The following is a 27,069-nucleotide window of genomic DNA, read 5'->3' as shown; positions in this document are numbered from 1 at the left end:
GAACCACGATGGGAGACGAATCGACGCCACCATCATGGCATCTCACGCACACATTACCACCACTCCTGCAGGTGTTCCGCCTCCTTAATAAGTTTGCCCAGGAAAATGTTGCCCGGCAACCCTGAGTCAGATCTATGACTATCCCCCTCCCCCTATACCCCTATCCCAAAGAACCTTGTTTGTAGATTTATTCTATACTTCGTTCGTAATAAAATCTTATAAGTATCATCATCCTATTTATTCCTGCTATAGGCATTCAATCTACTGCAGTTACGTACAACGTGACTGTCACCTACAATTATTAACACAAATTTTGAAGGAAAGAAGCATTCACAAGTCTTCTCTTATTTCAAACCGAAATATTAATCAGTAGGAGGAAGAAGTTTAAAGTTTAAACTATTCGCTTTTACTTCAATCACACGTATTTAAAAGAAGCAATGATAGTCGATTTTATTTAAGATGAAGAATAAAGAAATTAGAAGATTAACGATCACACCGTCCGAAGAATCTTCCCAGTGTTATTCGTCGTTCCCTTAATGTACTCCTCATTAGTAACATATTAAATAAATTAAGTAACTAAATTACTAAACTACCATCATTAAGTTTAACCTCATGAGTGGCCAGTTTAAAAATGTCTGAGAAATCCGTGTTTGATTGTAATAACTCTGTTCAATCGCTACCGAATCATCGTATTACACTTTTACCTCTCGACATCCTGCTTTTACTCTGCGACAGTAGTAATAGAAAGTAAGGGCCTCTTATCCGTTCGGTCTTTTTTTTTTTTAAAAAATTACGCTCAAAGGGGCAGCGTCTAAATTCACTTCTCAGTCGTTGATGCAGTCGAACGCGTACACGCGATGTCGCGCTAATCAAAATGTCACAGACACCGACCGGAGCGATCGTCTAGTAAGAATATATAAATATGTGCATCTATATGTCCCATATCAGTGTGCATTGGACGTAAAAAGAGAGCAACAGAGAGAATAGAGGGGCAAGAATAGAACTGGGTTTGGCAAGCAGTGGTGATTTTGCACTGTTTTACACCTACCTTTTAACCGGACCGTGGCCGATTCTATTGTATCCGTTCCACGATACGTATCATGCTCGGCCCAGGTGGTTTCCCTAAGAAACGTGTGTTCCTGTTTTACATATTGCTGCAACACTTCATCGTTGCCGTGACAGAGTCATTCGACAGCATCCTGTACAGCCGGAGCTAGTTACCAATAAGGCGCAAACATCGGAAATATGAGATTACGGAAAGTGGTGATATGTACGCTGTAAAATTAGGACGTGTTACGATCTAAGAAATCTATCCGACCGCTTTAAAATCACCAAGGCAGCGTTCAGGGATCTCGGCACCGTTAAGGATGACTTAAATGGATCACGATCATCGTTAAAGAGCTTCAATGCGCGATGTTGGATATTATATTATGCTGGATATGTTGGCTGTTTTGGGCGGGTCTACCGACACTTACAGCCTATCCCGTGTCGTCTTCGATACGGACAGGTATGTTAATCGAATCTTTTAAATGTATGCTCCATTTACGTTTACATTAAGAGGTTATTTCACTCGCCGTAGATTTTCCATACATCTACGCTTCGTCGAAATGGGAACGATACTGGATACAGTACATGATCGGGCTGTTAAGCGTGACAGCCACGGCGTTTACCTTAGTTGGATGTCTATGTTGCAGACGGCCTAGACGGCCTAAAGGATTTCAGGTGGGGGTTCGTTGTTTCTAACGTTATATGGAATAGATGAACATTGGTTATAGCCGCTTATTCTCTTAACAATGATTTATACGTTTCTAATTGTAGGACAAAGCAGAAAAGTGCAAACAGGTAACTTTGACGCTACAAACCTTTCGAACTAAAACAGTTTTAGAAAGATGTTGTTAGAGAAAATGTCGAAAGACTTTAGAAGGTTTAACGTTGACTCTTTCTATTTGAATGCTTTAAGATAGGACCATGATATGGGCACGAATACACAGAATAATCGAGAGCAAAGATTTAGCAACACGCTTTCATTCTACTCGTACAATTGTTTTTGTTATACATTTAGTGTTTAAATCGATACTCTATTCTTATAGAAAAAGTCATACTCGCATAAGGATTCAGTTTATATATTATATCATCACCAAACAAGGACAGTGAACGCACAAGGAACTTTATTTTATTTTCCTTTTAAACGTTTCAAAGTAGTTGCATGTATATTACATACAAATAGTAAAGTGTCATTATTAATAGTGAAAGTTATGTACAAATATGTAGGGTAAAGGTACCAGTAGTTGACCGTGTATCAGTTGTTGACAACTTTTCAGAAAAACGTGAAAAATAAGGTTTTTAGAAGTGGCGAACTGTGGGTATTAGGAGCCGCGGCGCGCTGTTGAAAAGAGATTGCACGTCTAAAAACCTTATTTTTCACGTTTTCCTGAAAAGTTGTCAACTAGTGGTACCTTTACCCTATATGATATTTATTAGTTAATGTGATTTCACCTTCTCATTTTTTTTACAATGCTTATCTTTGTCTAGTACAGTGATTCCCAACCGGTGGGTCCCCAAGTGCTTCTCTGGGGTCGCCACAGTTTTTTTTCTTTTTTAATGCTATTAAGCTAGAATTATATTCTGAAATACATATTTTTAATGTGCCTTCTTCACCTTACTTTATATGGGGCGGGGTCGCAGGTTATTTGAATATTGTAAAAAGGGATCGCGACTTAAAAAAGGTTGGGAACACTGGTCTAGTATTTAGAAAGTAATGTAGAGAGTATTACCATCTTTTTATGTTTTAGGAATTCAAAGACGGAAACAACATTGGGCAGGAATCAACGTTCGAGCACACCGTCGAAGGCTTAGAGTTGGATGTTCCGCGTATATTAACCGTCGCAGACAGAGTACAGTTTGAGCCTTTACCCGTAGATCAAATTATATCTGGACCTAAAAATTCTTCGAAGCCTAAACCACTACCGCTATCAACATCATTTCACGAAGAACGTGATTCTGACTCGAATACACTCCCAGGAACTTGTTGCGAATGGTTCGACGTGCAGGACTTGCATGTACCGAGGGAGAAGTTGAAGTATTTAAGAGAAATTGGTCATGGTTGGTTTGGGAAGGTTGTAGAGGGTCGAGCAGATTTAGAAGGATGTAAAAGGGCCTCGAAAAATGGTGGCGTTGTTGTGAGAATCCTTACGGAAGAAGCTACTACGAAAGAGAAAGCCTGGTTCCTTGGCGAAGCTACGCCGTATTTGAAACTACAGCATCAGAATATTTTGACTCTGTTGGGCTTCTGCTTAGAAACTGACCCATATCTATTGCTCTTCGAATCGTGCCCAGTAGGTGATCTCAAAGGATTCTTGCTATCGAACCGTGATCAAAAATCTCAAGAGGCACTTAACAAAGAAAGTATTCCAATTCGAATGGCACTGGATATCGCAACTGGGTTAAAACATATGCATAGCCATGGATTTGTGCACACAGATCTATCTACTAGAAATTGTTTAGTGGCCTCGGATTTATCAGCGAAATTGGGAGATTACGGAATCGGCGTGGAAAAATATCCTGAAGATTATTACGTAGTTGGGGATCGTGCGTTACCTATCAGATGGTCAGCACCAGAGAGCGTAGAGTGTACCGATACCACTATCGAGACGAGAGAGATCACATCGCAAGCAAATATGTGGAGTTACGCCATTATCCTTTGGGAGATTGTCACGTGGGGGAATAGGCCGTATAATGACAAAAGCGACGAGCAAGTAATTCAAATGCTGTTGTCTTTAAGAACCAATTTCACGCCGAATGGCACGCAAATGTTGCAAACCCACTTAGAGAATTGCCCATCGAACATACTTCACGTGATTCATTTATGTTTGAACTTAAAGCCACAGAAGAGACCGAATCTGGATGAGGTGAAGCAATTCCTTTTAAACGAATACACAGAGTATCTAGACTTCGAACAGAGATGGGAGAGTTTACGAGTTAACATGCCTAAACACGTTCGCAGCGCTAGCTTACAAGATCTCCGAGGCAGCATCGATTCCGATTACTGGACTACTATTGTCGACGACACGCCACGGCAATCATCGTTTCGCCTCGGACCTGGCGAATTAGTGAAGAACGTACCGAACGTTAAGAATATTTTGGTGCAACACGAGTCTGGCTCCGAAACCGAAGAGGAAAGTTGGAAAGGGCGAATCGAGAAAGGAGTTTATACCGAGAAAGTGAAACAGAAATCTAAATCCGTCACTGACTTAATGGTGCTTGTACATATCGATCTTGATTCTGATGCGGAGTTATCAATGGGAGCCCAAGTGTCGGAGAAGCACGCAAAGAAAAAGTTACCTGCTACTGGTAGCGATAGCGATCTTAGACATAGTGATCGTACGGATGAATTCGACGAAGCGTTGAGAAAATTAAGAGATCCTTTGCCAAATAATAATTTTAATAAGATCAAAATATTAGATAATTCAGAACGGCCAAAACTACTGACGCTGACTATGGATCAGGCTCAGGCGCCAATTTTAAGATTATCTTTGGACGATGAATCTACTGTAGAAGCCGCCACTTCACCCATTGCAAATACAAGCACCGAGACTCGTAACGACAAACACGTATTGAGACTTCTATCAAAAGGAGATCCTAATCTTCCTCTTCTTCGCTATGTACCTGATGATACAGCTTCGTTCGAAGCGTTAAAACAGCTAGACGAGTCTCGATACGACGACGCACCTAAGCAAGGGAGCAACGACAATCCTTGTTTTTCTAATAATTTCTCACTTAATTTCGGAACAGAGGAGAACAACTTAGTAGACGTTGTATTGTGGAATCATGCGCTGGATTCTGCTTTAGAAGAAAAAGTACCTGGTTTCCTGGATGAGGGTGAATTTAACGAATATATAGAATCTTCGTCCAAACAGCAAAGTAATAACACGCCAGAATTAATTGTAACTGCTGTATCTACGCCAGACACGCCGCAATCTCGAGGAAAGTACTCTGCGTACAACGCGGATGATGAGTTCTCCAATGGAGAAGATGTGGACCTAGAACGAAGGTGTTTACCAAATGAAGACGAAGAAGAAAGGAAACAACTATCTACCCCCGATGACGAGCAGAGCTCAGATTCTGGTTTTAGGGATAAAGAGTCCTGCGAGGAAGAAGATAATGGTTGCGCAACATCGGCGCCTTCATCTTCCACCCACGATTCTACTACGATTGTGCCAACATGCACCGAAGAACAGCAATTACAAGTTTTGTTCGAGTTGGACACTATGCTCGATGCTGAGTACTATGCCACGTTACAGGAATCTGAGAAAGTGACAGAAAACTTATCGCCAATTAATTATACAGAAAATGAAATATTTCATACAAATGAAGAAGAATCTGAATCTATTCAGACTGTAGATACTGTAGTCGATGCAAGAAGTAGTAAATGCTGTACACTTGATGTCGATTCCACGGGAAATGATGCTATGAAATCTGTATCAGAAGATGCGAAAGAAACGCAGGTAGAAAATGTAATTGAGAAAGAAGGGGCAGTTAAAGTACAAGTTTCAAACGAGGTTAATTATATTCCCGAACAAAAAGATTCTGTGGAGAACGAGTCGCCAACGGGTACGAAATATTTCACTCGACATCAAGAACTAGAACAACGTTTTCAAGAGGAGAATGAACGTGGAGATGAGGGTGAATATGAAGATGAAATTGAGAATAGAAATCAAAATGGAGATGGTAACGAAACCGAAGATGAAGACAGTTCTACAATGAGTTTACGCAGTGATAATTCTTACGTGTCATTCGGTATGGACGAAGAATTTGTGACAGCGATTCGAAATGAACTTAGGGAGAAGTTACCTTGTGCTCAAATGTCTGTCGTGGAACCTTTGGAATCCCGCGACGACGATGATGATAATCCTTCTGTATCTAGCGATGTTGACAATAAGCAATGGGACGATGATGATGATAGCGAAGAATCGTCAAATCAAGGTAGCGGAGGAGTGGGTATTTCAATAAGGTGCCTTTTTTATTTCTGAGTTATTAATCGGATTGTTTACTTATAAACTGGAATTAAAATGTTGCGTATTATGTGTAGGTATAATGTATATGGCACACCGTTGAGCCCGATCCAGGAAGAACGGGAGAGTACTCTCACTTCGGAGTCGCTCATATCAAATTCTAGAGACGTGTCGATTGCCTCGAAAGGATCCATTGCTTCGGATGATGTATTATTAGTTGATACACGAACGAACAAAATGATACTGCTAGAAGGATTGGGAGAGAAACTGCAAGACGACGAGCGAGACACAACTAATGGGGATCTTTCCGAAGAAGAAAATTTTGATTATAGTTCGCTAGTTCGTTCTCGTGACGATAAGTCGCATATTATGATCGCAAGCGGAGGAGCGCCTTTGCCAAGTCCTGAAGAAGAGTCTAAATCGAAATGGCAACAGTTACCTTCATCCTTTCCGTTGCCATTACCTCTGCCACTCGAAGACGATCTAATGTCGACAAGCTTTGCGACAGAGCACGGATGGGATAGTCAGGATGAGGATGAAGAAGAAGTGGAGGAGGAGGAGGAAGAAGAAGAAGAGGAGGAGGAGGATGAAGATGATGAAGACGAAGATAACAGTTCTAGTTCTGGAGAATTTGTTTGGAAGGTATATATCTCACATATAAAATATAAAATAATTCTATCGTTTGTAATGATTTTATATTATTGTATAGAGATACAATGAACCGCATGTTGAGCAAGTTCAAATTCGCAGTAGTTTAACTAATAACGAGGGGACAGTGGTAGATGCAGATATTGAGGATGAAATGGATGCAGAAGAGGAGGAGGATGAGGAGGGAGTGGAGGAAGTGGAAGAAGAAGAAGAAGAAGAATTCACGCCGTCCGCTTGGAATGCGACCCTAGCGCCACATCGTTCCGCATTAAGATCTCCAGATAAAACGTTAAAATCTGGCGTAAGCTCTATTATGGCTTTATCTCCACTATTTTTTTTTTCTTCTTAAATGTAGCATAAGCATTCATAATTTTTTGTCCGTACTTTTGCTGCTAGGATGAATCGGTAGGTGTATTATTTACTTCTGTATAGAACATTTTATAGAATTCTATAATCCTCTTCTCACGAATGTTTCTATTCCAGATTTAATTTGAGGTATTTAGCAAAATGTACTTTATACATATTAGAATATATATTAAATGTAGATATAGGCTTAACAATTTTTATCGGATCGACAATGTGCGATTTGTCCAGGATCAAAAGAAGAGTGTTTGGTTCAAGAAGCAACGCTATCACTGCGTATACGAATATCCGAAGGAAACATTAGCTACCGAGACTGAAGGTGAAACGACTACTACCTGGGAACCAACCTCGTATGCTGGTAAAGTTTACGTAGCTTAAAAACACTGCAATGAATGAATTAAATTTATATGCAAGGAGATGCTTCGCAAATATAAGTTTAATATTCTACCATCTATTTTTAGACTGGGAGGAAATGATAAGTGAACCACGATTAGATCTATATCCTCTAGATTACGATGATGCTAACCATACTGGTACGTTTTATTATTACTTTATTCTAAACTAGGGTAAAGGTACCAGTGGTTGACCATGTATCAGTAGTTGACAACTTTTCAGAAAAACGTGAAAAATAAGGTTTTTAGAAGTGGCGAACTGTGGGTATCAGGAGCCGCGGCGCGCTGTTTAAAAGAGACTGTTGCACTTCGTTCAAGTTTTTCTGAAAAGTGGTCAACTACTGGTACCGTTACACTAATTTGATTCTTTGGTATAACACTTGAACTACAAGTATCTCTTATCTGTTTGCAGGGACTGAAGAGTTTTTCGTGAGCAGTTCGAATCGTCCGTTTCAATTTCAAAGTAGCGACAGTAAATACGTGAGTCAATTCTTTCCTGGTGCTTCGACATCAGCAAACGAAGAGCACGACGAAGTGGACGGTGGTCGACCAGGAACACAACAAAATAGAATAGACTTACTGAACGATTATGACAGTGGCCAACAACATCAGTTAGGGGAGCTGAGACACACTAGGGACCGTTTGAAGTTAAATCTATCTACGAACGACACCCCTTTCGTTTCTGTCAAACAATTGGAAGAGGATGACGGTGACCAGTTGGACGATAAGAAAAAGGAGCCAGAATCCTCGGAAAGTATAGACTTTATACAGGACCAATGCATTCTACCAAACTCCTTACCGACGGTGCCTCCCGGAGATATTGAACAAGAAAGAAGTCTTGGTACAGCTTCCTCGAAAAGTGCCCAATGTGATAGCCAGAAGAAAAATGAACCCACCGGCAAGTGCAGTGTTTTAATTAACGACTAACGTGTTGCGAGGAAGGTCGATAGAAAATTTTTAACAGATAATTTAGCCGAAGTCCGTCCGAAATGATTTTGTTGCAAAAAGACACAGCGACTGCTCATTGAGATCGCTGTGAAATAATGAATCTCGAATTATTGTACATAAAGACGTAGCGAATTTCTATTGTGGCTGAGATTTAATCGATTGTCTATAGCATTATGTCGAGGCATACAATTTTTCTTTGTTAATATAGAGACACGTCTAACGTAAGTAGAGCTTAATATTTACATAATTTTTTATACAATTAGCTTCGCGACGATCAAGGAAGGTAAATATTTTATCGGTAATTAAGTCGAATAGCAGACAATCGGTTTTGTAAAGGCTACAATCAACGCTATTGAATGATTTTTCGTCTCGCGTGTAAATATTTATTAAACGTCGTTCAGTGCGTAATCGTTACCCGAGAAGTAGTGCCTGTGTAAGTTAAATGTTATTAATCTCATGGACGATGCATAACAGTTATTCATATTGATTTCCGATTATTGTTACCCTCAAACATGATATTTTCCTTTGTATTATATTAAGATTACATTAATTATAGTAGTAAGAAACGGCTCTCTACTCTAAAAGTATTATAGCGTGAAATAAGGGACGGTACCGTGACCGAGCGCGTCGGCTTTTAGCAGAAAAAGGAGTGTACAATAATTTTTCTTTTCTTATGGACGCGTGATTTGTATTAACTTTTACTGTTATTAGGACTGTGATGAGGCACAACCGCGTGCACTTTCGTTTCAGCTGACTCGGGGGAACGAGTCAGCGAAATGCCAGACGAAATATTGTAGAAAAGTTTTATTGGAAATGTGTTGCCGTCGTATCTTACTGCACACTACTTTTTCACTATTTTTAAGCAATCGCTTTTTAAGCATCCGACACAGCTTTCTCACCGACCTTTAATTCTTAGATCATTTTCTACGAAACGATAACACTCGGTAAACATTTTGTGAAATGTAAGTGCATACAAAAAAAATTTGTTCGTTGTGAATATAGTATTAAATATTGAAATTAAGGGACGCGAATACTTATTTCAGTACACGATATAAAAGGAACGACAGATACCAATGATGCGTTAGTAATTGTAAATCATTAACATCGTGCAATCTTCGTGAGGAAGTATCATTCAGAGTTTTCGATATTATTACAGAAATGACAGAATAGATTAGGGTAATAAGGAAAAGAAACTAAGTAATAACTCGATATATTTGGTACTCGCACCGAAACATAAATTTCACTGGCATATGTGAAATTAATAATTTACATCCTATGGCTACTAATAGCACAGCAATCATTATGCGACTTTTACTACTACTACTATTACTACTGCGATTATTATTATTATTATTATTATTATTATTATTATTATTATTATTATTATTATTATTGATACTGCTAACTCTGTGCTCATTATAACACGTAGGGTATTAATAGAGAACAATTAATATATTGTTATACAGAACAGAAATTTATTTGATCAGAGTATATGTTCCATTGTTATTATTATTGTCCAATACCATTTAATACATCTTTCTGCTATAAATTCCATGTCTACATGAAAAATATTTTACTTCAGTGCGTTCGTTTTATTTTCCTTTAATTACTTTGTAGCTTATTTCAGTGGGAGTTGATAGAATTAAAGCGTGAGCGTCGTATTGAAAAAAAAAAACTGAGGCGTACCAAGTCATTTATTCGAAATGAAGGAAGTAAATATTTAAACTTCACTGGAAATTGTCCTTATAAAATTGTATAATGTTTTAAAAATCTATATGTGCCGTTGGCGATTACGCCATAAAATGATGAGTCCTTGATGATCTGCAGACGCAAGAAGAGATTCGTCGTAATTAAAGCATAAAGCAAGCGTTGGTGCTGCGTGACCATGCAGTCGATTGATCTTAGCCGCTTTGCCTTCTCTCGCCGAATCTAGGAGATGAATGGTACCATCCTCGGAACCAGTGGCTATCAAACAAGCCTCCATTTGTGGGCAAAACGTGGATCTCACGAAGTACTGTCTGCGAACGATAGAATCACATTTCGCTTATCATAATTTTAATTAAATTATTTCTGGTAGTGGTAAGCACTTTGGTCGCAAATTACCTGTGTTTTATTGGATATTTTGTCCAAAGCGATAAGGAGCCTTGGGCATCAATAATATGGTACAACAGCACTAAGTTACAAGCACTGCTTACTAAAAGTGCCGGCCACGGAGCGCTCTTTGAAAACCACGAGCGCCAAGAAAGATTAGTTATCATTCCACCAACTTCTTGTACCCTTCGCAATTTTGTTAATCGCCCTGCTCCTGGTTCTAATTGAAACGACATAATAACTCCTCTGTCGTTCCCGGCCCATATTAGCGAACCACCGCTACCTTCGCAAGTCAATGATAAAATCTAAAACAGCGTAACATAGAAAAGCTTCAGTTTTTCAGATTATTTCGAAGTTTGATACAGTAATCCGAAGAAAACTAACTTTTCCTCCGATCTTGCAAGAACCTCCACGAGTGTATATACCAGTAGATATATTTAATATCTGCACGAGCCCCTGAGAATTACCAGTGACTACTAAATTGTTATTTACAGGTATAAACCCACAGCATAGGACCTCTGCTCTCTGCTGATCGTTAATCGTCCGCAAACAGTCCGGATTAGTAGCCGTGGCAACGTTCCAAAGCCTTATAGTGCCGTCCAAGGAAGACGAAACTATGAGGTCGTTACTGCTACTCCAGTCGAACGCGGTAACGCCTTTCTTATGGCCTTCCAGCAAAGCTATAACTTTCGGAGGTATACTGATAGCTTCGCATATCGACAATAATCCATCTAACGACGCGCAGCACAGTTTGGATCTATCATTGTTCGCAAACTTTAGCATCATCACAGGTGCTTTGTGCTGATCGAATACATGATCCATTCCATCGAAGGCGAAGTTCTCCGCTATCGATTTTCGTTGCTTGCAATGGAACTTAGTCTTGATTTCTGACTTCTCCTCTTCGGCCGTATGACTTCCGAGACTATTCTGCTCCAAGCTATCGCCATATCGTAGAAACAGTAGCTTCGACCTCAGTTTTAGGTAATTCTCGCAAATCTTTGGATCCTTGCAAGACTTCTCTTTCAACAACTGATTCCTACGACGAATGTAAAGCATCCCTGTAATTGTGTCACTCTTCAATTCCGCGATAAGACAGAATGCATTAGCTGACGAGACGCATATACATACCTAAACTGGGTAGTTTATTTACACGTTGCGCGTTGTACTTAGCATCAAGAGCAAATACTTGTTGATGCCACATGGTAACCATTTTATATGATACAAGTGATTAAAGCATCGAATTGTGGTTGTAATACTGATGGATATTATACATTAATTGAAATTAAAACTGGCGCACGCAGTGACACCTAACCTATTCGCATCGACCTTCGATCGATGACAAAGACGATAATACGAAGGAATCTAAAAAAGAGACTTTATAAGATGCTTCCAATCCCCGTTTTGGTATCCTTTTCTTTCTCTTGCTTTACTTACAGTGTCATTTAAAGAACACATTATGCCAGCCTTCGTAAGTGTTCTTCGATATTTAGCTTTTTGAAAGGAAACTGACAATAATCAACATTCTCTCACTTGTCACATTTTGAAAATTTACGTAAACACAATTTACTAAAGATGCCTTCGCGTGTACAAGTTATTGCGAGTCTTAAAATTAGATTAATAATATACTTTTATTCGTTAGGTTATAAAATACGCAGACCAATAATATTCCCCACATCTGGATTGGTTCTGCGTCGCACGTCTGTTTAACTTTAGCGAGAATGCGATGTGTATATACGAGCGTGAGATGTATATGCAAGGGTTAATAACATGACACATATAAACATTCAGCTTTCATCTCTTTTCATTCGTATGACGTCGCTATTTGAGACATTTAAAAAATTACTTATCGTTTTAAATTATTAAGTATGTTATAGTGTTCAAACTTTGGACCATCTTCAAATATACATTTTTTTTAATACATGTATTTATATATATTAAATATCTAAAACTTTTATCATACCTCCAGTTGTTTTAAAATAAGTGGAATTCTAAAGTTCTTTAATTTGTTACAGTATAACTATATATGTATATAATTCCTATTAACATTAACACTAAATCCAAGCAATATTAATCATAACTCTTTATTTCACGAAGCTGAAGAAAACAAATTATCTTCTGCGTACGTTGCAATATCTTTGGAACTGAAGCGATTTTTTTTCCAGATAATCAGAGAACTTTTCCCTTTTGCGAACTGACTGGTACAGAGTTGAAAATATCACACGCAATGTTTGTATGTCACAGGGTTCTTTTAATACATTTATTCTTAGATATTCATATTTATACACAGTGGTAGCTATTATTATTTCTTGTAATAATCACATAATAGCAATAATGGTATAATGCAGGGTTGACTAACTGGTGGCTCGCGAGCCACCGGGGGCACCTCCGCCTTGCTGCCACGCTGAACGGTCCCCTCCATACCTCCCAGACTCTGGCGATCGCGGTCAAAAAGAGAAGGAAAGAAGGAGGAATCGACTGCGATCGCCAGAGTCTGGTCGGTATGGAGGGGGGGCCCGTTCAGCGTGGCAGCAAGGCGGAGGTGCCCCCGGTGGCTCGCGAGTGCCACCAGTTAGTCAACCCTGGTATAATGCATCTTGCATTTTCATTTCATAGATTAATACTTGACAAAAATACAAAAATTATTAATTGTGTAATAATTATTACGAGAACAAACTGCTTGACTTGAATTTCATGTTTCGTTCGTATCTTCTCTCCCCTTAGAATATAATTCTGCATGCCTTTTCCCCCTTATTTTCCCATTATACATTACATTTATTATTCTTGTTCCTAGGCTCTGTCCGAGCGTACACAAGGAGTAGGAAATATTCTAAAATATATATACCGACAAAACACAAGAAAGTATTTTCATTTCCTTAGCTATTACCAATCGCTTGAGTGTTTCGTACGAGTGTGTTCATGCAAGTTAAGGTGTACTCTTAATGCATAAGGATGTCCCAAAGTGTCTCAGAATGTCTTTCATACAAATCCACTGATTCATTTAAGCCAATAATACAACTAATGTAAAATCCTGAAATATACCTCCGATTTTCAGATTAGCAGAGTATTATAATATGAATACTTTGCTTCTCTGACTATAAACAGTCCATCTTTTCATTCGAACGATATTCCTAACGCCCCAATAACGGCACGTGTCTATCATTTATTTAAAATACAAACTAACAAACCTCAATCGGGTTGAACATTTATTTTTAATAATAAACAAAGTTTCTTATGAAAATCGAAATCGTACTCCATACAAAAACTCTACTATAAGTATTTTCTCAAAGTATTTGCATTGTAACGTATACATAACTGGACAGTCATAAAAAAATCGTATGTATATTTAGAAGGTTCTCGTTTTATATAGGACAATAATCCGAAGTCGTTAAACTTATTAAGTATTACGCGCTAAGTTTTCGGAACATCCTGTAGTCAATATAAACGAGTCATTCAGATTTACAGTTCTTTTCTCCTCCTCTTTTAAAGAGTGCTATTCTACATTTGGTCTCCCACAATTTGCAAACGTATTATCCTATCCATATCGCTGTATTCAAATTTGTGTATATTTATACATATATAAATATATATATATATATAAAGATACATATATATGTATACATATATGCATATGCAATCGCCAACGAGATTTTACTTACAATTATTTACTTATCCCTCATACACGAGCGATACTCGATGAAGTTTTTGATGATCGATCGATCAATCGTATGGGTGAAACCATTTATTCCCAAACAGTATGATACACATACTTGGCTGTAAGAGTTTTAACAGCACCTCGTGGAAAACTCTTCGCTCATTTATGTACTTCTCTTCGTCTCACCTCCCGCGAGAGTAGCTATTTGCAATGCTCGCCAGCCACAATGCAAAAATGTAAAGTATACGTCTAAAATGACCTGCGCTGGTTAACGTGTTATCGTTTTCATTCTGATTACTTTATAAACTGTATATACAGTACGTTCTAATCGACATAAATAATGTTAACAGTACGGATATCCCTTTTACCAGACGGAATCGACAATTGCGTTCTTTTCATCATTACAATCTAATTAAAAAAGATACGATTCACCGCGAATGCTCGGCATCAATGCTGCGGCATCCATATTTTTTTATTTTCTTGTCAAAATCGCGGTAATAGAACCGTTTTCTTAAAAATGCAAACAGCGTAAAACTGGCACTCGCCGTACTTTTTTTTTCCGATTTAAGTCTCTATATTTGAGTAAGATATGCATCCCCGGCAATAAAACTTAATCAACCGTCCGACTTTGATCAACTAAAATTTATTTTTATTTACGTATTAACAAATATTACAGTTTTTGTTTGTTTTTTTTTTTAAAAAAGCAGATCCTAGAAATGAGTATGAATCAGAAGCGAAAAGTAAAAAAAAAAGTAATCGAAGAACATATGGCGTAGCCACATAAGATTATTATTTGGACTATACATGTTGTAAACATCGAATAGAATGTCATAGTACGTGTGTTATTAATTCTCTTCCATATCCGAAGACCTCCCTTACATAATAAACTCCGGAAACGTCATTTCTTTTCTTTTCTTTTCAAAGCTGTTACAAGACAGTAACCGTAAATTATTTTCTGGACGACAAAGGGTCGTTTATCCATTATTTCCAGGCGAACCGTTATTTAACAATACGCCTCATATCGAGAAATCATTCGAGTCAGTTCCGAAATGATAGATTTCCAAGGACTTAAACGAGAGTTTCTGAAACCGGAGACTTTAATCGGTATTAAACTTAAAGCGACAACTATTACCTCTAAAAGATAAATTATGTGGATGATATAGGGCAATTAGTAAACGTTAATGTGTGAATAAGAGTGGTAAGGTAACGTACGGTTCAGATAGTACAACTTACAGTATGAAAGGATCGTAAAAAGTAATATGAGAAGTTCTGCAAAAAACGCAGACGTTCGAACTCTATTATCTGAATTCTTTCTTTCATTTTTTTTTTTATTCAAGGCACCACAAGAAAATTGTTCAATTCTGTTTGCTCTTTCCTTTGTCGTTTGTGGGCACTGGTCTTTTTTAATTTGCAACGCCGCTTTCAATAAACGCATGATATATTAAACAAGTACCGTTCTCATTTTAAACTCGACAGTCACTGAAAACATGATATGACGGTATCTTCATTTTTGGTTTAATAGCTTTTTTGTTAATAAAATATAACGTTGATAAATTCTGGTAACTAGGAAAAAAAAAGAGAAAAAAAAATGATGCAGGGCGACCGAATCAAAATGTGTGTGTCTGTGTATATATAGTATGGGTGCGCACAAGAATGCGAAAACTAATGTAAATCGTACGCTCGTTTTAAATACCAAAAGTGACAACGTTATGATGATTATAACTTTATATACCTGAAAGTTCCATGGTTAAATACATACAATTATCGTAATTTACAATAATATAGTTTTTACGTTTCATCGCGAACGGGGTGCTTTGTTTTCATGTAAAAGCACTTTTTAAGATGTTAGTGAGCTGAGATGCCTACGTAATACAAAAAAACTATCACACCCTTTGCAGTCGATGCAGTATATTCGCAATTGCACAGTAGTATACAGATAGGAGATCGGGAGTAGATTTAACAGTCAATTACTCTTCTAGATCATCATCTTTCCAGTATTTCACACGAGAGTTATGCTAGTCGCCAACAAAAAAACTTGATATTTTTCTTTCCCTCCTCTTAGCGTTTCGACATACCACACGGACTCGGCTTCGTATTTCCTCGCCCCGGCAAAATTATTTGGCACTAACGCGCCTCACGTTTGGAAGAACTATGCAATTTTTTTTTGTGCTGCACTTGACTGTTCTTTTGTGTTCCTCTTATACTTCGTTTTAAGAAAAGAAAAAATACATTATATTTATACATAAACATATATACTGCATTATACACACCAAAGACTTTCTAATATGCTTAAAGAATTATATAGAATTATAAGTAGGATAACATGTTAAAGGATTTTTATAATTCAACGTAATATCGCGAAATATTATAAGAGTAAAGAAATCAATAAGACTAATTAGAAGATGGAGTATGAACTTGTTTCAACTAATCGCTGCGTGAAATTTATGCGAAAAAAAAGTGTAATCCACCCCGTTAAACACAAATATCGGTAAAAATTGCTTAATCCTTCCACATTTAAGATTCATCTTACATTTTACATTAACTTGCGTCATACCAGAATTATTTAGCTTCACCAAAAAAGGGGGTCTCGTCTCGTGTCCTTTTCATGTCATTTGTGTCAATGTCTATAGATCTCACACCACCGTGTATCACAATGGCAAAGTTGTATTTCGTCTAAAATGGTGTTTTCCCCTCTCTCTCTCTCTCTCTCTCTCTCTCTCTCTCTCTCTCTCTCTCTCTCTCTCTCGCTCTCTTTCTCTCTTTTCCTCTGCGCAGTCAAAAACATTATTTTTTTTTTAATTGCTTCCAGCCCAGTAGCTTGGACTGTATCCAGGCTTCGCTTGGGCTTTGTTCTGGGAACTTGTATTGGACCTTTGGCCTGTGCTGCTACCACCATCCTGATGATGTGGCTGATGCAACTGATGTGGCATAGTCGGAATAAACAAATGCGGTCCTCCGTAGCCACCAGGCAAACCAGCGTTCTGACTGCCAGTCAAACTGAACGGTGGCGGAGTTGCAGAGTGAAAAGTCTGTTTGTCATAGGACTAGAATAATACAGAAAATTTATAGCGTTACACAAAGCATCGCACCGTAATAGACTATGATTCAATTACTCACATTCACTTTACTAAGCGCTACATGGCTTTTTGCGTACATAGTCGCGCTTATGTCAGTTGCAGAGGATCCACCAGTGTTAGTATTCCCGGTAGATGTGCCGGTTTTACCAGCCTGCGAGCTGCTATAACTGCTCCCTGCGCCTTTGTATTCAGCAGAGGGACCTGCGGATGCCAGAGCGTCGTAGCTTGCGCCGGCACCGTATCCAGATCCGTAGCTTCCTGGTTTAGCGCTATACGCGCCACTGTTTGTGCCCGCGTTACCAGCAGCGGCTATCTGCTATAATAAATTGTTTTGATAAACGAGATGCAAATCCCCGCGGCAATCTAGGAAGCAACGGGCATTAATCATAATTCGATCGACTTACAGGATAAATGGCAGGGGTTCCGTACTGGAAGCCGCCTGGCATTATTCCGCCGCCATAGGCGAAGTATGCGTATGTCGGAGGGATCGTGGGATTCATCATCGGTTGCTGATGCTGTGTAGCTGTCTGTAAGTAATGTAAATAATGAGCGATTTAGATCTGGGGGTGAACTCTGTTATTCGATCGAGGATATCAGGATGTCAATGACGCTGTTATATTTGATCGTCAAGTCCACCAGGGGCATAACTCTCACCTGTTGCGACATAGTAGATGGAACCGGGGATGCATTGCTGTCGTTTCTGGCGAACCTTGCGTCGCTAATACTGGTATAAGCTCCCTGTACACCCTGTACTCCTTGGACACCTTGCACACCGGAGAGTGCATCTCCACGCCCCCCGCCGAGACTGGTAGCAGGGCCGGTTGTCTGATAGCCCAAGGCCGCGTCATAGTAACCAGTAGTTGGCTGCAGGTTAGTCAGGAAGGCCAAACACAAAACTACATGCATACACTGTGTACTCCAAATACAAGAAGGCTAACTAATATCTAATGCTACGCGTACTGGGTTCAGGGTAGATAACATGCGGTTTCAGCTGCACCTGTTTCATCTGTTTCAATCTCTCAGATTCGAAAGAAAATATTACTTTTAATTAGGAGTTTTTTTTTCTAGATCTTACTTAATAATAGCATATGGACGAAGCGCGTACTTTTAAAGAGAACATTTAAAACAAGGTACAACTGAACCACTTGGGAATTACAACATCTCGTATTTCCATACAGTTTTAAATACGTGATATTAGATATAGAGCAAATAAAATGAATAAGGACGAAAGGAAGAAATATGTATGTGTAAGCTATAACGTGTCCACGATCGAATTTGAAAGTGTGAAATGAAACTTTAAGCCTAGAATGAGCTAAACTTTCCAAGTATCTCTCAAATTGATCGCAGACATTCTTACTTCTCTACTAAATAGTGTATCAGAAATAAAAACCTCTTCAAATCATTTGTTTAATGCAACACATCTCACTATGGATAAATACAATAATATGCTTCTTGTGCCACCGCGAGGGCGTGAAAAGGAAATTCATAATTCCTTAAGAAAATAAACGAAAAGAAAATATTGAAGTAACGAGCAGCTACCAAGCATTAAAGAAACGATTACTTCAGCATTCTTCTTACTAGGTAATTCATAACATAAAGTAGAATAGCACGCTCCAGAGTAGTACACCCGGGACATTGTTCTTTTAAAGATGCAAACGTTAATATCTGCTCTTCAAGAAAATTGTAACCGATGCTTAATGACACATTAAACTGTGCGAAACAAATCAATGTACTCTTTACACAGGTGCACGTTACTCTGAAGAAGCATTTTAAGGGGAGGTTCCGGTGTAAAAATCGATTATTTTTTTAATTTCATTTTTTGATTGAAATACGAACCTTTTAGGAATACGTGTTTAAAAGGATTTGTTGAAATTCGTAAAGTTTTCGAAGTTATAGACATTTGAGTAGCGGTAAATGCATGGGTGACAAACATTAGACCACTCTCGAAACAGTGTTCTCAAAATCGGTGGGACCTGTATCTCCAATAGTTATTATCCGATTCGACTGAAACTTCTTTTATTTTGAAGAATATACTTCTAGCTAGGGGGGGGGGGGCAGAAAAATTACAAAAATTGAAAATTTATAATTTTTAAAGGCTGAAAAATATGGGGACCAAGTGATTTCAATCTTCAAGTGCCGTTATTTTCTAAAAAAAATGTCATTTTTGTAATTTTTTCGCCTCCCCCCCCCCCAGAAGTATATTCTTCAAAATAAAAAAAGTTTCAGTCGAATCGGATAGTAACTTTTGGAGATACAGGTCCCACCGATTTGGATGAATTTTTTTGACGCTTCGACTTGAATGACACCCCAGTGCCGTTAGCAATGACTAATTATAAAACAAAAAATATATTTCTATAATTTAAGACACCCTTAATACAATGCAGTAAGACCCATTAAATTATATGCAGTAAATTTTCTTTAATTAATTCCTAAAGATCACCTATTATTATGGGCTCTAGACCGGAACAGCCCCTTAACTGGATCAAGTACAAATTACTGAAAAGTTAAAGAGATAACTTGTACTTGGATCTGTTGCATGAATAAATTAATGAATCGAATAGTAACTGACCATGTGTGGTATTCTTTGCTGCATAAGTTGCAAGTCCTCGTAACTGTACATTGGTTGCTGGAACGCATACGGTACACCCTGGCCCATAATATACTGATGACTTAGCATCGGTGTCATGCTGCCAGCTGCACCACCACCTGTCATGTTTCCAGTTCCACTACTACCCGTTACTACACCACTCGATGTACTTTTCGGTACCGCTAATTCAGAATCACGTTGCAATTTATCATTTCCATTCGATCGTTCAATAAGTACGTCACTCATTACGGAATAATTCCCACTTACCGTTAGAATTCGTCACTTTAGTTTGAGAGCTATTTACGGAGGCGGAGCTAAGGCCTAACGTAGGCGCCGTGGTAGTTGCAAGAGAACTGTTGGATGTCGTCGTGTTACTATCGTACTGAGAATCTTTCGCCGTGTTGCTGTTCAATTTATGATTGTGAGACGCCGATGGCGGCTGACTGGCGTACGTACCGTACGCGCTCGCGTACACCTATAAACGTAATTGTCTAGTACCGCGCGCACAAGTAGCATTCAAATATATCGTAAGACAATCTACGTACAGACTGTGCCGCGCTTTGGTAAGCTCCAGAAGTTTGTGTGATAGGTGAAGTAAACGTTGTAGGAGATGGTTGGTATGCTTGAGGTGTCGACTGAAACGAAGACGATCCCTGATAACTTGTCTGATACCCCGTGCTACTATTTGATACGGTGTTCGTAGCTACGGACTGGGCCTGATACTGGGACGTAGTGGCGGGCACGTATCCACTCGCAGACTGATAAACCTGAATAAGGAAGATATTTCAATCTGTCCATCTTACAGGGAAATGTTCCCAACCCGAAAATTCTCATCTTAATGAAACATATCGGAATATCCGCGAGGCAATTTGTTTCTGCAGAAATTCACTCTGTAGGGTGAGATCAGATAAAAGAAGAAGTCCTGACTGACTGACTCATCAACGCCCAGCTCAAACCGTTTAATCTAGGAACGTGAAATTTGGAAGTAGGCACCCACTACGGAAGGAGTTTCGGAAATTCCTTCCGCTAGGGGGTGAAAAGGGGTAAAATGTATTTCCTCGGGCTTCCTAATATCCCTTAGGCCCGATTAGATATCAACTTGGTTCTTACTCACAAAGGTTACCTACACAAATGCCTAAAAACCAATTTCAGAATTTTTCCCTAACCAACTCCTAAGGGGGTGAAAAGGGGTGAAATGTATTTTCACGGATTTCTCAAAATCTCTTAGGCCTGATTAGATATCAACTTGGTTTTTACTTCGAAAGGTTACCCACATAAATGCCTAAAAACCAATTTCAGGATTTTCCCCTAATCAACCTCTAAGGGGGCGGTGAAAAGGGGTGAAATGTGTTTTCACGGAGTCCTTAATATCTCTTAGGCCCGAAGCGAAGCGCGGGTATATTTTGCTGGTATAGCATAAAACACTGAACACGTTACGAAATTATATTTAATGAAAAAGAAAAACCGCGCTAACTTCAAGGGCTGATTTTCACCACTACAGAGTGAATTTCCATAGAAAAAAAATCCTCCATGCAAACTCCAATATACTCTACGTTCACACGACGTTTCATTAAAATCAGAATCTTCGGGTCGGAAGCGTTGCCTTGTTATCAGACTGGAGTCTTACTATAATTACCTGATTAGTAGTTGTTGGTTGATTGTAGCCAGAAGTTGCAGACGCCGGTGCTGGGGAAGCTTGACTGAATGTCGACGCATTGGACTGAGGAAAGGACGATGAGGAGTTGTAGCTCGCCTGTGTGACAGGCGCCGTTGCGGAATAGCTATTGGCACTAGTGCCTGACGCAGCTTGGAAAGATGATTGAGCAGATTGAGCATTCGTAGAATATGCATTATAAGTGCTTGGTGTCGCGGTAGGTGCTTGAAACGACTTTTGGGGTTGGTAGGTTGTTGTTGTACCATACGTTGGCGCATTTCCTGGCGAGACTTGCGAGGTGAAATCTTGCTTAGTAATGTCTAGGGTTTGCCCAGCACTGCTGCCACGGGCAGCGAAGCTCTGAGCGTTTATCGAATGTTCACTGGACACTGGCAAATTGTCACTATTTGATAACTGAAAATAATTGTTATTCGATAATTAGAAACAAATAAGACGTGTCGATCAGTTTCGTTGATAGCGAAGTGGCAAGCTGCTCACCATTTGAGAAGTAGTATTAAAAGATGTTGTTGATGTCTGTGTCGTTTCGATGTCCAGTGAATTATTAGTATTGGCAGTGTTGACAGCATTTGTAGCAGAAGACACATCTACACCAGGAATTGTACTGCTGGCTGAATTGAATTTCTCATTTGCCGAACCATCGAGGGAGCTGGAATCGCTACCGAATTCTAGCGCGCCGAATTGTACGTCGAGAAATCCAATGCCGCTATTCACAGCGTCCCCTGGCATTTCTACAGCGCTAGATGGGATTTTCGATGGTGGTGGCACTCTTGGGCGTTGTTTCGCCTGTCTTTGAGGCTAGCGTGTTCAAAACGTATACAAAGTTAAATATATTCTTTACACTTATTGCAAAATTCTTGCAGAACGTACGTATAATTGATACGCGCAGTTACTTACTTGACTGGATATCGACGACGAGAATGTTGTTTGCCCCGCAGCTTTTAAATTTTCACTCGTTTGTTGGGTGAGTTGCGTTAAATACTGAGTTTGTGCAGCTGTTAGTACGCCGCCGCTTATAGCATTCGGCTGCTGCGACAGCTGCATCGTTGGTAAATTTAATACAGGTGGTTGCTGCTGAGATTGTTGAATTAACGTTTGTTGTTGCAATGGTGGTATATCCGATAATTTTGGTAGTTCCTACGTTATACGCGCAAAAGAAGAAAGAAAGGTGTTTAAGATTCAATTTACTATGAAACTAAAGGTATTTAAGATCAAATGATATTTTAAAACCACATACTTCTTGTTGCAGTAACGACAAATTTACATTCTGATTAGACTGCGCCGATTGCAGATCCTGAGCTTTCGGCTCCTCCGCGGTGGCTGGTGGTTCCACCACAGAAGTGCTCGGTGTAAAAACTTTTGTGTCTGCCAGCGAGCCCGTGTACTCCTCGTTATCCCAGTCTTCCGTGGAATCTAAATTATTCCATGCATCTATTCATACATTTTCAATGTATGAGACACGACTTAACGATAACTTACAGTAGAGATTTACTGTAGAGCTTACCCATCTTTGGTTCCTGGACAGTCTGTTGCTGGTCATCATTACCGGTCCATGTATCGATCGATCGATTGAAGTTGTGAGGTGGTGTTGTAGATGATGGATCGTTACGATTAGCAAACGTTCGCGGGCCCAGCCCTCTTCCTCCGCCTCGTCCCCCGCGACCGGGTCTTCCTGGACCACCTCTCCCTCTCCTGTTACCACTGTAGCTGCCATCGCGAATGCCGTCCTCCATGTTTCTCTCGTTTTCTTTATTTTCCCGACCGCGCCCTGAGTGAAGTACAATTTCATGCGATACGTGACAATGCCGTGAAACGCGCGACGCATCTCTTAACTTACATCCACGATTATCATGATTAGCACGTCCCCGCATACGCGGAGGACCACCCCCTCGTTGATTACGTCTTTCGTCCCAATCGCCGCTTTCGTCCTGACCGCCGGAAGTATCCATATTTTGCTTGGAACCGCTGGGCTGGCGAGGCTTCTTCTTTTTCACCTCCCATTCTGTTTTCACTCCCTCCAAAAGATCGTTAACGGCGCGGTCCAAGTCCCCGTCGCTGTCATGCAAAGCCATGACAACTTCATCCTCCGACCGTCTAGTCATATCCATGACCTGCTTTATACGCTCCTTCAAAACAGGATCCTCGCCGCCGCCCATTCTGGTGTCAATGATTTGTGCATGCCGTGTCTGAACAGTGTTTGGCTAAAACGCCATAGTTTTTAATAGAGGCTTCTTTAACGGATAATATTGAAGGACACAGGAAAGGAATGTCGGAAGGCAAACTACAGGTAACTGAACGATGGCTTTCTGATGTACAGAAAAATGATACGGAGAAGGGTATTTCTTTTTATAACTAACAGTAGAGTAATTCCACTTACTGACCTGTGCTTTTTCATGTTTTGATGAATCCGATGATTTAGTTTGATGATGATCCGATTTCCCATGCTGTTGTGAAGATTTGTTTTTGGTGGTGCCTCTCCCGCCGGAGGACACCGATTTGTTGCTTGAACTCATTGCCAACTAAAATCCCACACACCTATATCACTCACCTATCACACTATATACACTCTCTATTTACAGTCTGTAACAAAATAAATATTTAATTGTGTACATTTAATATTATTAACTATTTAAAATAAATTGATATTTATCGTACGAATAATGTGCATCTACTACTCTACACTTGCTTTAAATCACTGATACAGATATACAGTCGAACCTTGATAAGTCGAAAACCTCTAGAAGTGAAAAGTTTTCTTCATTCCCATCGACTCCGCTGTAAACACCTCTACAACTCGATAAGTCGAAAACCTCTATAATTCGAAGATTTTTTCCCTTCCCTTGAAATTCAAGTTATCGAGGTTCGACTGTAGTGTCTTTTTAAATATGTAATATATTACTGTAAAAAGCATATATATATATATATATATATATATATATATATATATATATATATATATAGACAGAGAGAGATAGAGAGAGAGAGAGAGAGAGAGAGAGAGAAAAAAATTCTCTAAGTTTATAACAATTTATTTATGAAATTCTCTAAGTTTATAACAGTTTATAACACTTAATTCTGTTTAATTCAACCTTTTCCCTCAAGTACGCACAACTAACAGTATTTAAACTACATGATGTACGAATGACAACCACAGCATGTTTCGAAAGCCAGCAATGAAGATTAAAGAATTATAAATTATTTTCAAGCATTTAGTACATTTTTTATATTCCCATCGATGTGTCCATCTAGTCAACTACATCTTCGTGATAAAATAAAAAACGAAATGTTGTAGGTTGAATATGAATGTATAGGTGTATTTGTATGCCCTTTGGGTATGTATACATATATATACACCATTTGTAGTTAAGAAGTGCCATTTCTGCTGGCGATTAGTGCCACGTACAGACTTCACGCTTCAAAAGTTTATGTATAATTATTAGCAATTGCATACATTTAAATTGCTACCAGTTTCATGCCACATGCCAATCGAATGTTTATAACTGTAGTTGCCAATGCTTTGCTCTTAACAGCTTGGGCATAAAAGAAATTAGTAAGTTGCGTCTAATAATTTCAAACTGGGAGATATGTTTCCAACTACGGTATAATAAGATATCAGCCAGGAACCTTCTTGATTTAGAACGATAAATAATAAAACCCATTATATGAATCGAATTAAAGCTTTTACGGCTAATGATTTACTATGTCTGTAATCCAATGTTTATAAAACAGATAAATGGAATTTCTATTTAAGTACAGTGACTAATTTTTACTGTTTATTTGAAATAAGAATTAATTAAGAGGAGATTGCGAGTTCTCTTTTCAACGAAGTCTTTGAAATTGTGTGAAAGTAAACAAAGATCGCGTGATTTTATAATCAAACAATCATGAAATCCAATTACATATTTTTACACATTCGCTATGAAAGAAATCACGACGGTAAAAGTTGTATGTATAATGAAACGCACAAAGGAAACTCAGTCTTCGAAGAAACAGATTAAAGATATATAATTACAATTATAGAACCATAATCATTAGCGCATATAATCTCAGGCAGAATATGTGTATGCATTTTAATGATACAATTGAGAATAAAATGTATCCCGAAGAATTCCCAGATTCTCAGACTTCGTCTACACTTGTAACAATTATCATACAAATCTGTACTGAAAATAACCTAAGAAGAAAAAAAGGAAACAATTGGCACATAAGAGTATGTAGAATATCATGAACCATGTTTCAGGAATAATATGAAGCTCTGCTTACTAGAACGTATGCGAGATGATTTGTAATAAAAAACCGACATCGAATCCAAGGGAACGCTTGCGAAATGTAATTTTATCCTCGCGCATTAAGCACAGATGAGAAGGTTAGGGATGACTAACGGCGATAAATCGGAAATCAAAGGAATTATCGAGTATTCCTTAAAATAGTCAGGTTTTCCCTAAAACGGCTGTCTAGAAGAGCAGCAAATAACCGAGCGTGTCAGGATGATACACAGAGCGGCCTCAAGCTTATCTGTGAATTTCTCGAAATTCCGGGGGATCGTGCCACTCGACACAAAGGACGAGATCCCATCGAGAATGCCGAGGGTTTTACGAACTTTTGGCAAGACAGGGCCCTCCCAGGCGCGACGAAGTGAGAAAGAAAAAAGGAAAGATAAATTTTGACGTTGCGCGGTGAGAATATGACGAAGAAGGATTATCGGGCGCATCACAAAAACACCTTGTCCGTTGCGTTGTTGTTCGCAAGCGAGCCTTGAATATTCCTCGAGCGGGCGATTAGAGAGACTGGCTCGTTCGGAATTCTGTTATGCTGGTGAATTAGTGAAACGACGCTGATGTGGAATATTTTCTGCAGACCATGTGCACGGTAGACGCCATTTCTGGTTCTGCGAGGAAGGCTTGTCAACCATCGCCGCGGTGGAGCATCGATAGATCTCCGTAAGACGATCGAGTCAAAGTATTCGCAAGTAACTCACAGTTATAATAAGCGTTGTTTGCGTACTTGGAGGACACGTCCGTAGTCAGAAACAAGCGAAATTCACGACGCCTCGGCTTTTTCGGCCGTGGCGCGCGAAAAACCACGAAAAAAACAACGAATTTGCTCGTACCTGGTTAGTGCGCTCAAAACGCAGCTCGGTCACGTGACCGCGGGCCCCCCTCCCTAACACAGCAGCACCGCCTCTATGCTTTATCAAGCTCCATACGGCTGGCCAATTTTATACCAAAAGTCCCAGGCTCGCTAACCCAAACGATCGCAAACTTCCTAGACTTTTATAATGCTTCGGACTTAAGGATCATTTTCAATTGGGACTCCAGGTTATCTACGTAACAATTTTACATTCTACCAGACGTTATCGCATTATCTACAATCAATAAATTACATTGTAGAAAACAGTAAAATATCCATCTTTCACTCTAATACAGAACTGAAAAATAATTACCCCGGGAGACGATAAACCTTGATTGTACGAGTTTACGGTTTTGTGCTTCATCGGTAATTTGTAAATTCAATAATTGCACTCTAAAAGATTGTATGTATTTAAAGGTAACTTTACACCAGCATTAATGTTGTCAATACAATCATATGGAAGCTGTGAAAATTAATTATACTGTTACTAAACATATA

The 27,069-nt window shown here is 39.1% G+C and overlaps 3 protein-coding genes across 16 annotated transcripts; 1 reads left to right on the top strand and 2 right to left on the bottom strand.

The window, feature by feature from the left end:
• Positions 1–466: 466 nt before the first annotated feature.
• On the top strand, positions 467–9,315 carry LOC143366853 (uncharacterized). Of its 5 annotated transcripts, XM_076808277.1 has the most exons (9): positions 582–1,507; positions 1,580–1,722; positions 1,819–1,842; positions 2,793–6,010; positions 6,089–6,653; positions 6,721–6,960; positions 7,254–7,380; positions 7,484–7,555; positions 7,827–9,315. In XM_076808277.1, exons 1-9 carry the CDS (start codon positions 1,414–1,416, stop codon positions 8,339–8,341), a joined length of 4,998 nt encoding a protein of 1,665 aa, XP_076664392.1. In that variant the 5' UTR covers positions 582–1,413; the 3' UTR covers positions 8,342–9,315. The 5 variants fall into 5 exon arrangements, 4 of the variants coding, with proteins under 4 accessions (XP_076664406.1, XP_076664413.1, XP_076664392.1 ...); XM_076808283.1 differs by lacking the exon at positions 1,819–1,842 and having other exon boundaries at positions 583–1,507; XR_013084839.1 differs by lacking the exons at positions 7,484–7,555; positions 7,827–9,315 and having other exon boundaries at positions 467–1,507; positions 6,721–7,064; positions 7,143–7,325.
• Positions 9,316–10,028: 713 nt separating this feature from the next.
• On the bottom strand, positions 10,029–12,242 carry LOC143366921 (WD repeat-containing protein 13). The gene is made up of 5 exons (XM_076808395.1): positions 11,888–12,242; positions 11,582–11,815; positions 10,838–11,511; positions 10,466–10,758; positions 10,029–10,380 (listed from the first exon to the last, which is right to left on the bottom strand). The coding sequence occupies exons 2-5, from the start codon at positions 11,661–11,663 to the stop codon at positions 10,134–10,136; spliced, it is 1,296 nt and encodes a 431-aa protein (XP_076664510.1). The 5' UTR covers positions 11,664–11,815; positions 11,888–12,242; the 3' UTR covers positions 10,029–10,133.
• Positions 12,243–15,812: 3,570 nt separating this feature from the next.
• Positions 15,813–26,707, bottom strand: Lig (ubiquitin-associated protein-like lingerer). 10 transcript variants are annotated; one of them, XM_076808335.1, is made up of 15 exons: positions 26,552–26,707; positions 23,823–24,021; positions 22,946–23,642; positions 22,679–22,872; positions 22,339–22,578; positions 21,922–22,239; positions 21,406–21,837; positions 20,315–20,536; positions 20,037–20,244; positions 19,752–19,951; positions 17,837–18,046; positions 17,587–17,709; positions 17,223–17,498; positions 16,889–17,149; positions 15,813–16,844 (listed from the first exon to the last, which is right to left on the bottom strand). In XM_076808335.1, exons 2-14 carry the CDS (start codon positions 23,952–23,954, stop codon positions 16,901–16,903), a joined length of 3,501 nt encoding a protein of 1,166 aa, XP_076664450.1. In that variant the 5' UTR covers positions 23,955–24,021; positions 26,552–26,707; the 3' UTR covers positions 15,813–16,844; positions 16,889–16,900. The 10 variants fall into 10 exon arrangements, with proteins under 10 accessions (XP_076664450.1, XP_076664483.1, XP_076664500.1 ...); XM_076808368.1 differs by having other exon boundaries at positions 15,813–17,149; positions 22,946–23,209; positions 23,279–23,642; XM_076808385.1 differs by having other exon boundaries at positions 15,813–17,149; positions 22,679–22,854; positions 22,946–23,209; positions 23,279–23,642.
• Positions 26,708–27,069: the final 362 nt, after the last annotated feature.

The sequence above is a fragment of the Andrena cerasifolii genome, chromosome 1, assembly GCF_050908995.1.
Source record: "Andrena cerasifolii isolate SP2316 chromosome 1, iyAndCera1_principal, whole genome shotgun sequence".
NCBI classification, from domain to species: domain Eukaryota; kingdom Metazoa; phylum Arthropoda; class Insecta; order Hymenoptera; family Andrenidae; genus Andrena; species Andrena cerasifolii.
This window is presented reverse-complemented; position numbering and strand designations above follow the sequence as displayed.

What these genes read in the sequence shown, in the direction of transcription:
- LOC143366853 (XM_076808277.1), top strand. Translation starts at nt 1,414, where the DNA reads ATGTTGGATATTATATTATGCTGGATATGTTGGCTGTTTTGGGCGGGT. An exon ending in GTCGTCTTCGATACGGACAG is followed by an intron (nt 1,508 to 1,579) that starts GTATGTTAATCG and finishes CACTCGCCGTAG; the next exon opens with ATTTTCCATACATCTACGCT. An exon ending in GACGGCCTAAAGGATTTCAG is followed by an intron (nt 1,723 to 1,818) that starts GTGGGGGTTCGT and finishes TTCTAATTGTAG; the next exon opens with GACAAAGCAGAAAAGTGCAA.
- LOC143366921 (XM_076808395.1), bottom strand. Translation starts at nt 11,663, where the DNA reads ATGGTTACCATGTGGCATCAACAAGTATTTGCTCTTGATGCTAAGTAC. An exon ending in CTTGCAAGATCGGAGGAAAA is followed by an intron (nt 10,759 to 10,837) that starts GTTAGTTTTCTT and finishes ACGCTGTTTTAG; the next exon opens with ATTTTATCATTGACTTGCGA. An exon ending in AAATATCCAATAAAACACAG is followed by an intron (nt 10,381 to 10,465) that starts GTAATTTGCGAC and finishes TATCGTTCGCAG; the next exon opens with ACAGTACTTCGTGAGATCCA.
- Lig (XM_076808306.1), bottom strand. Translation starts at nt 23,954, where the DNA reads ATGAGTTCAAGCAACAAATCGGTGTCCTCCGGCGGGAGAGGCACCACC. An exon ending in TGTCGTTACTGCAACAAGAA is followed by an intron (nt 22,579 to 22,678) that starts GTATGTGGTTTT and finishes CGTATAACGTAG; the next exon opens with GAACTACCAAAATTATCGGA. An exon ending in TAGCGCTTAGTAAAGTGAAT is followed by an intron (nt 17,150 to 17,222) that starts GTGAGTAATTGA and finishes GTATTATTCTAG; the next exon opens with TCCTATGACAAACAGACTTT.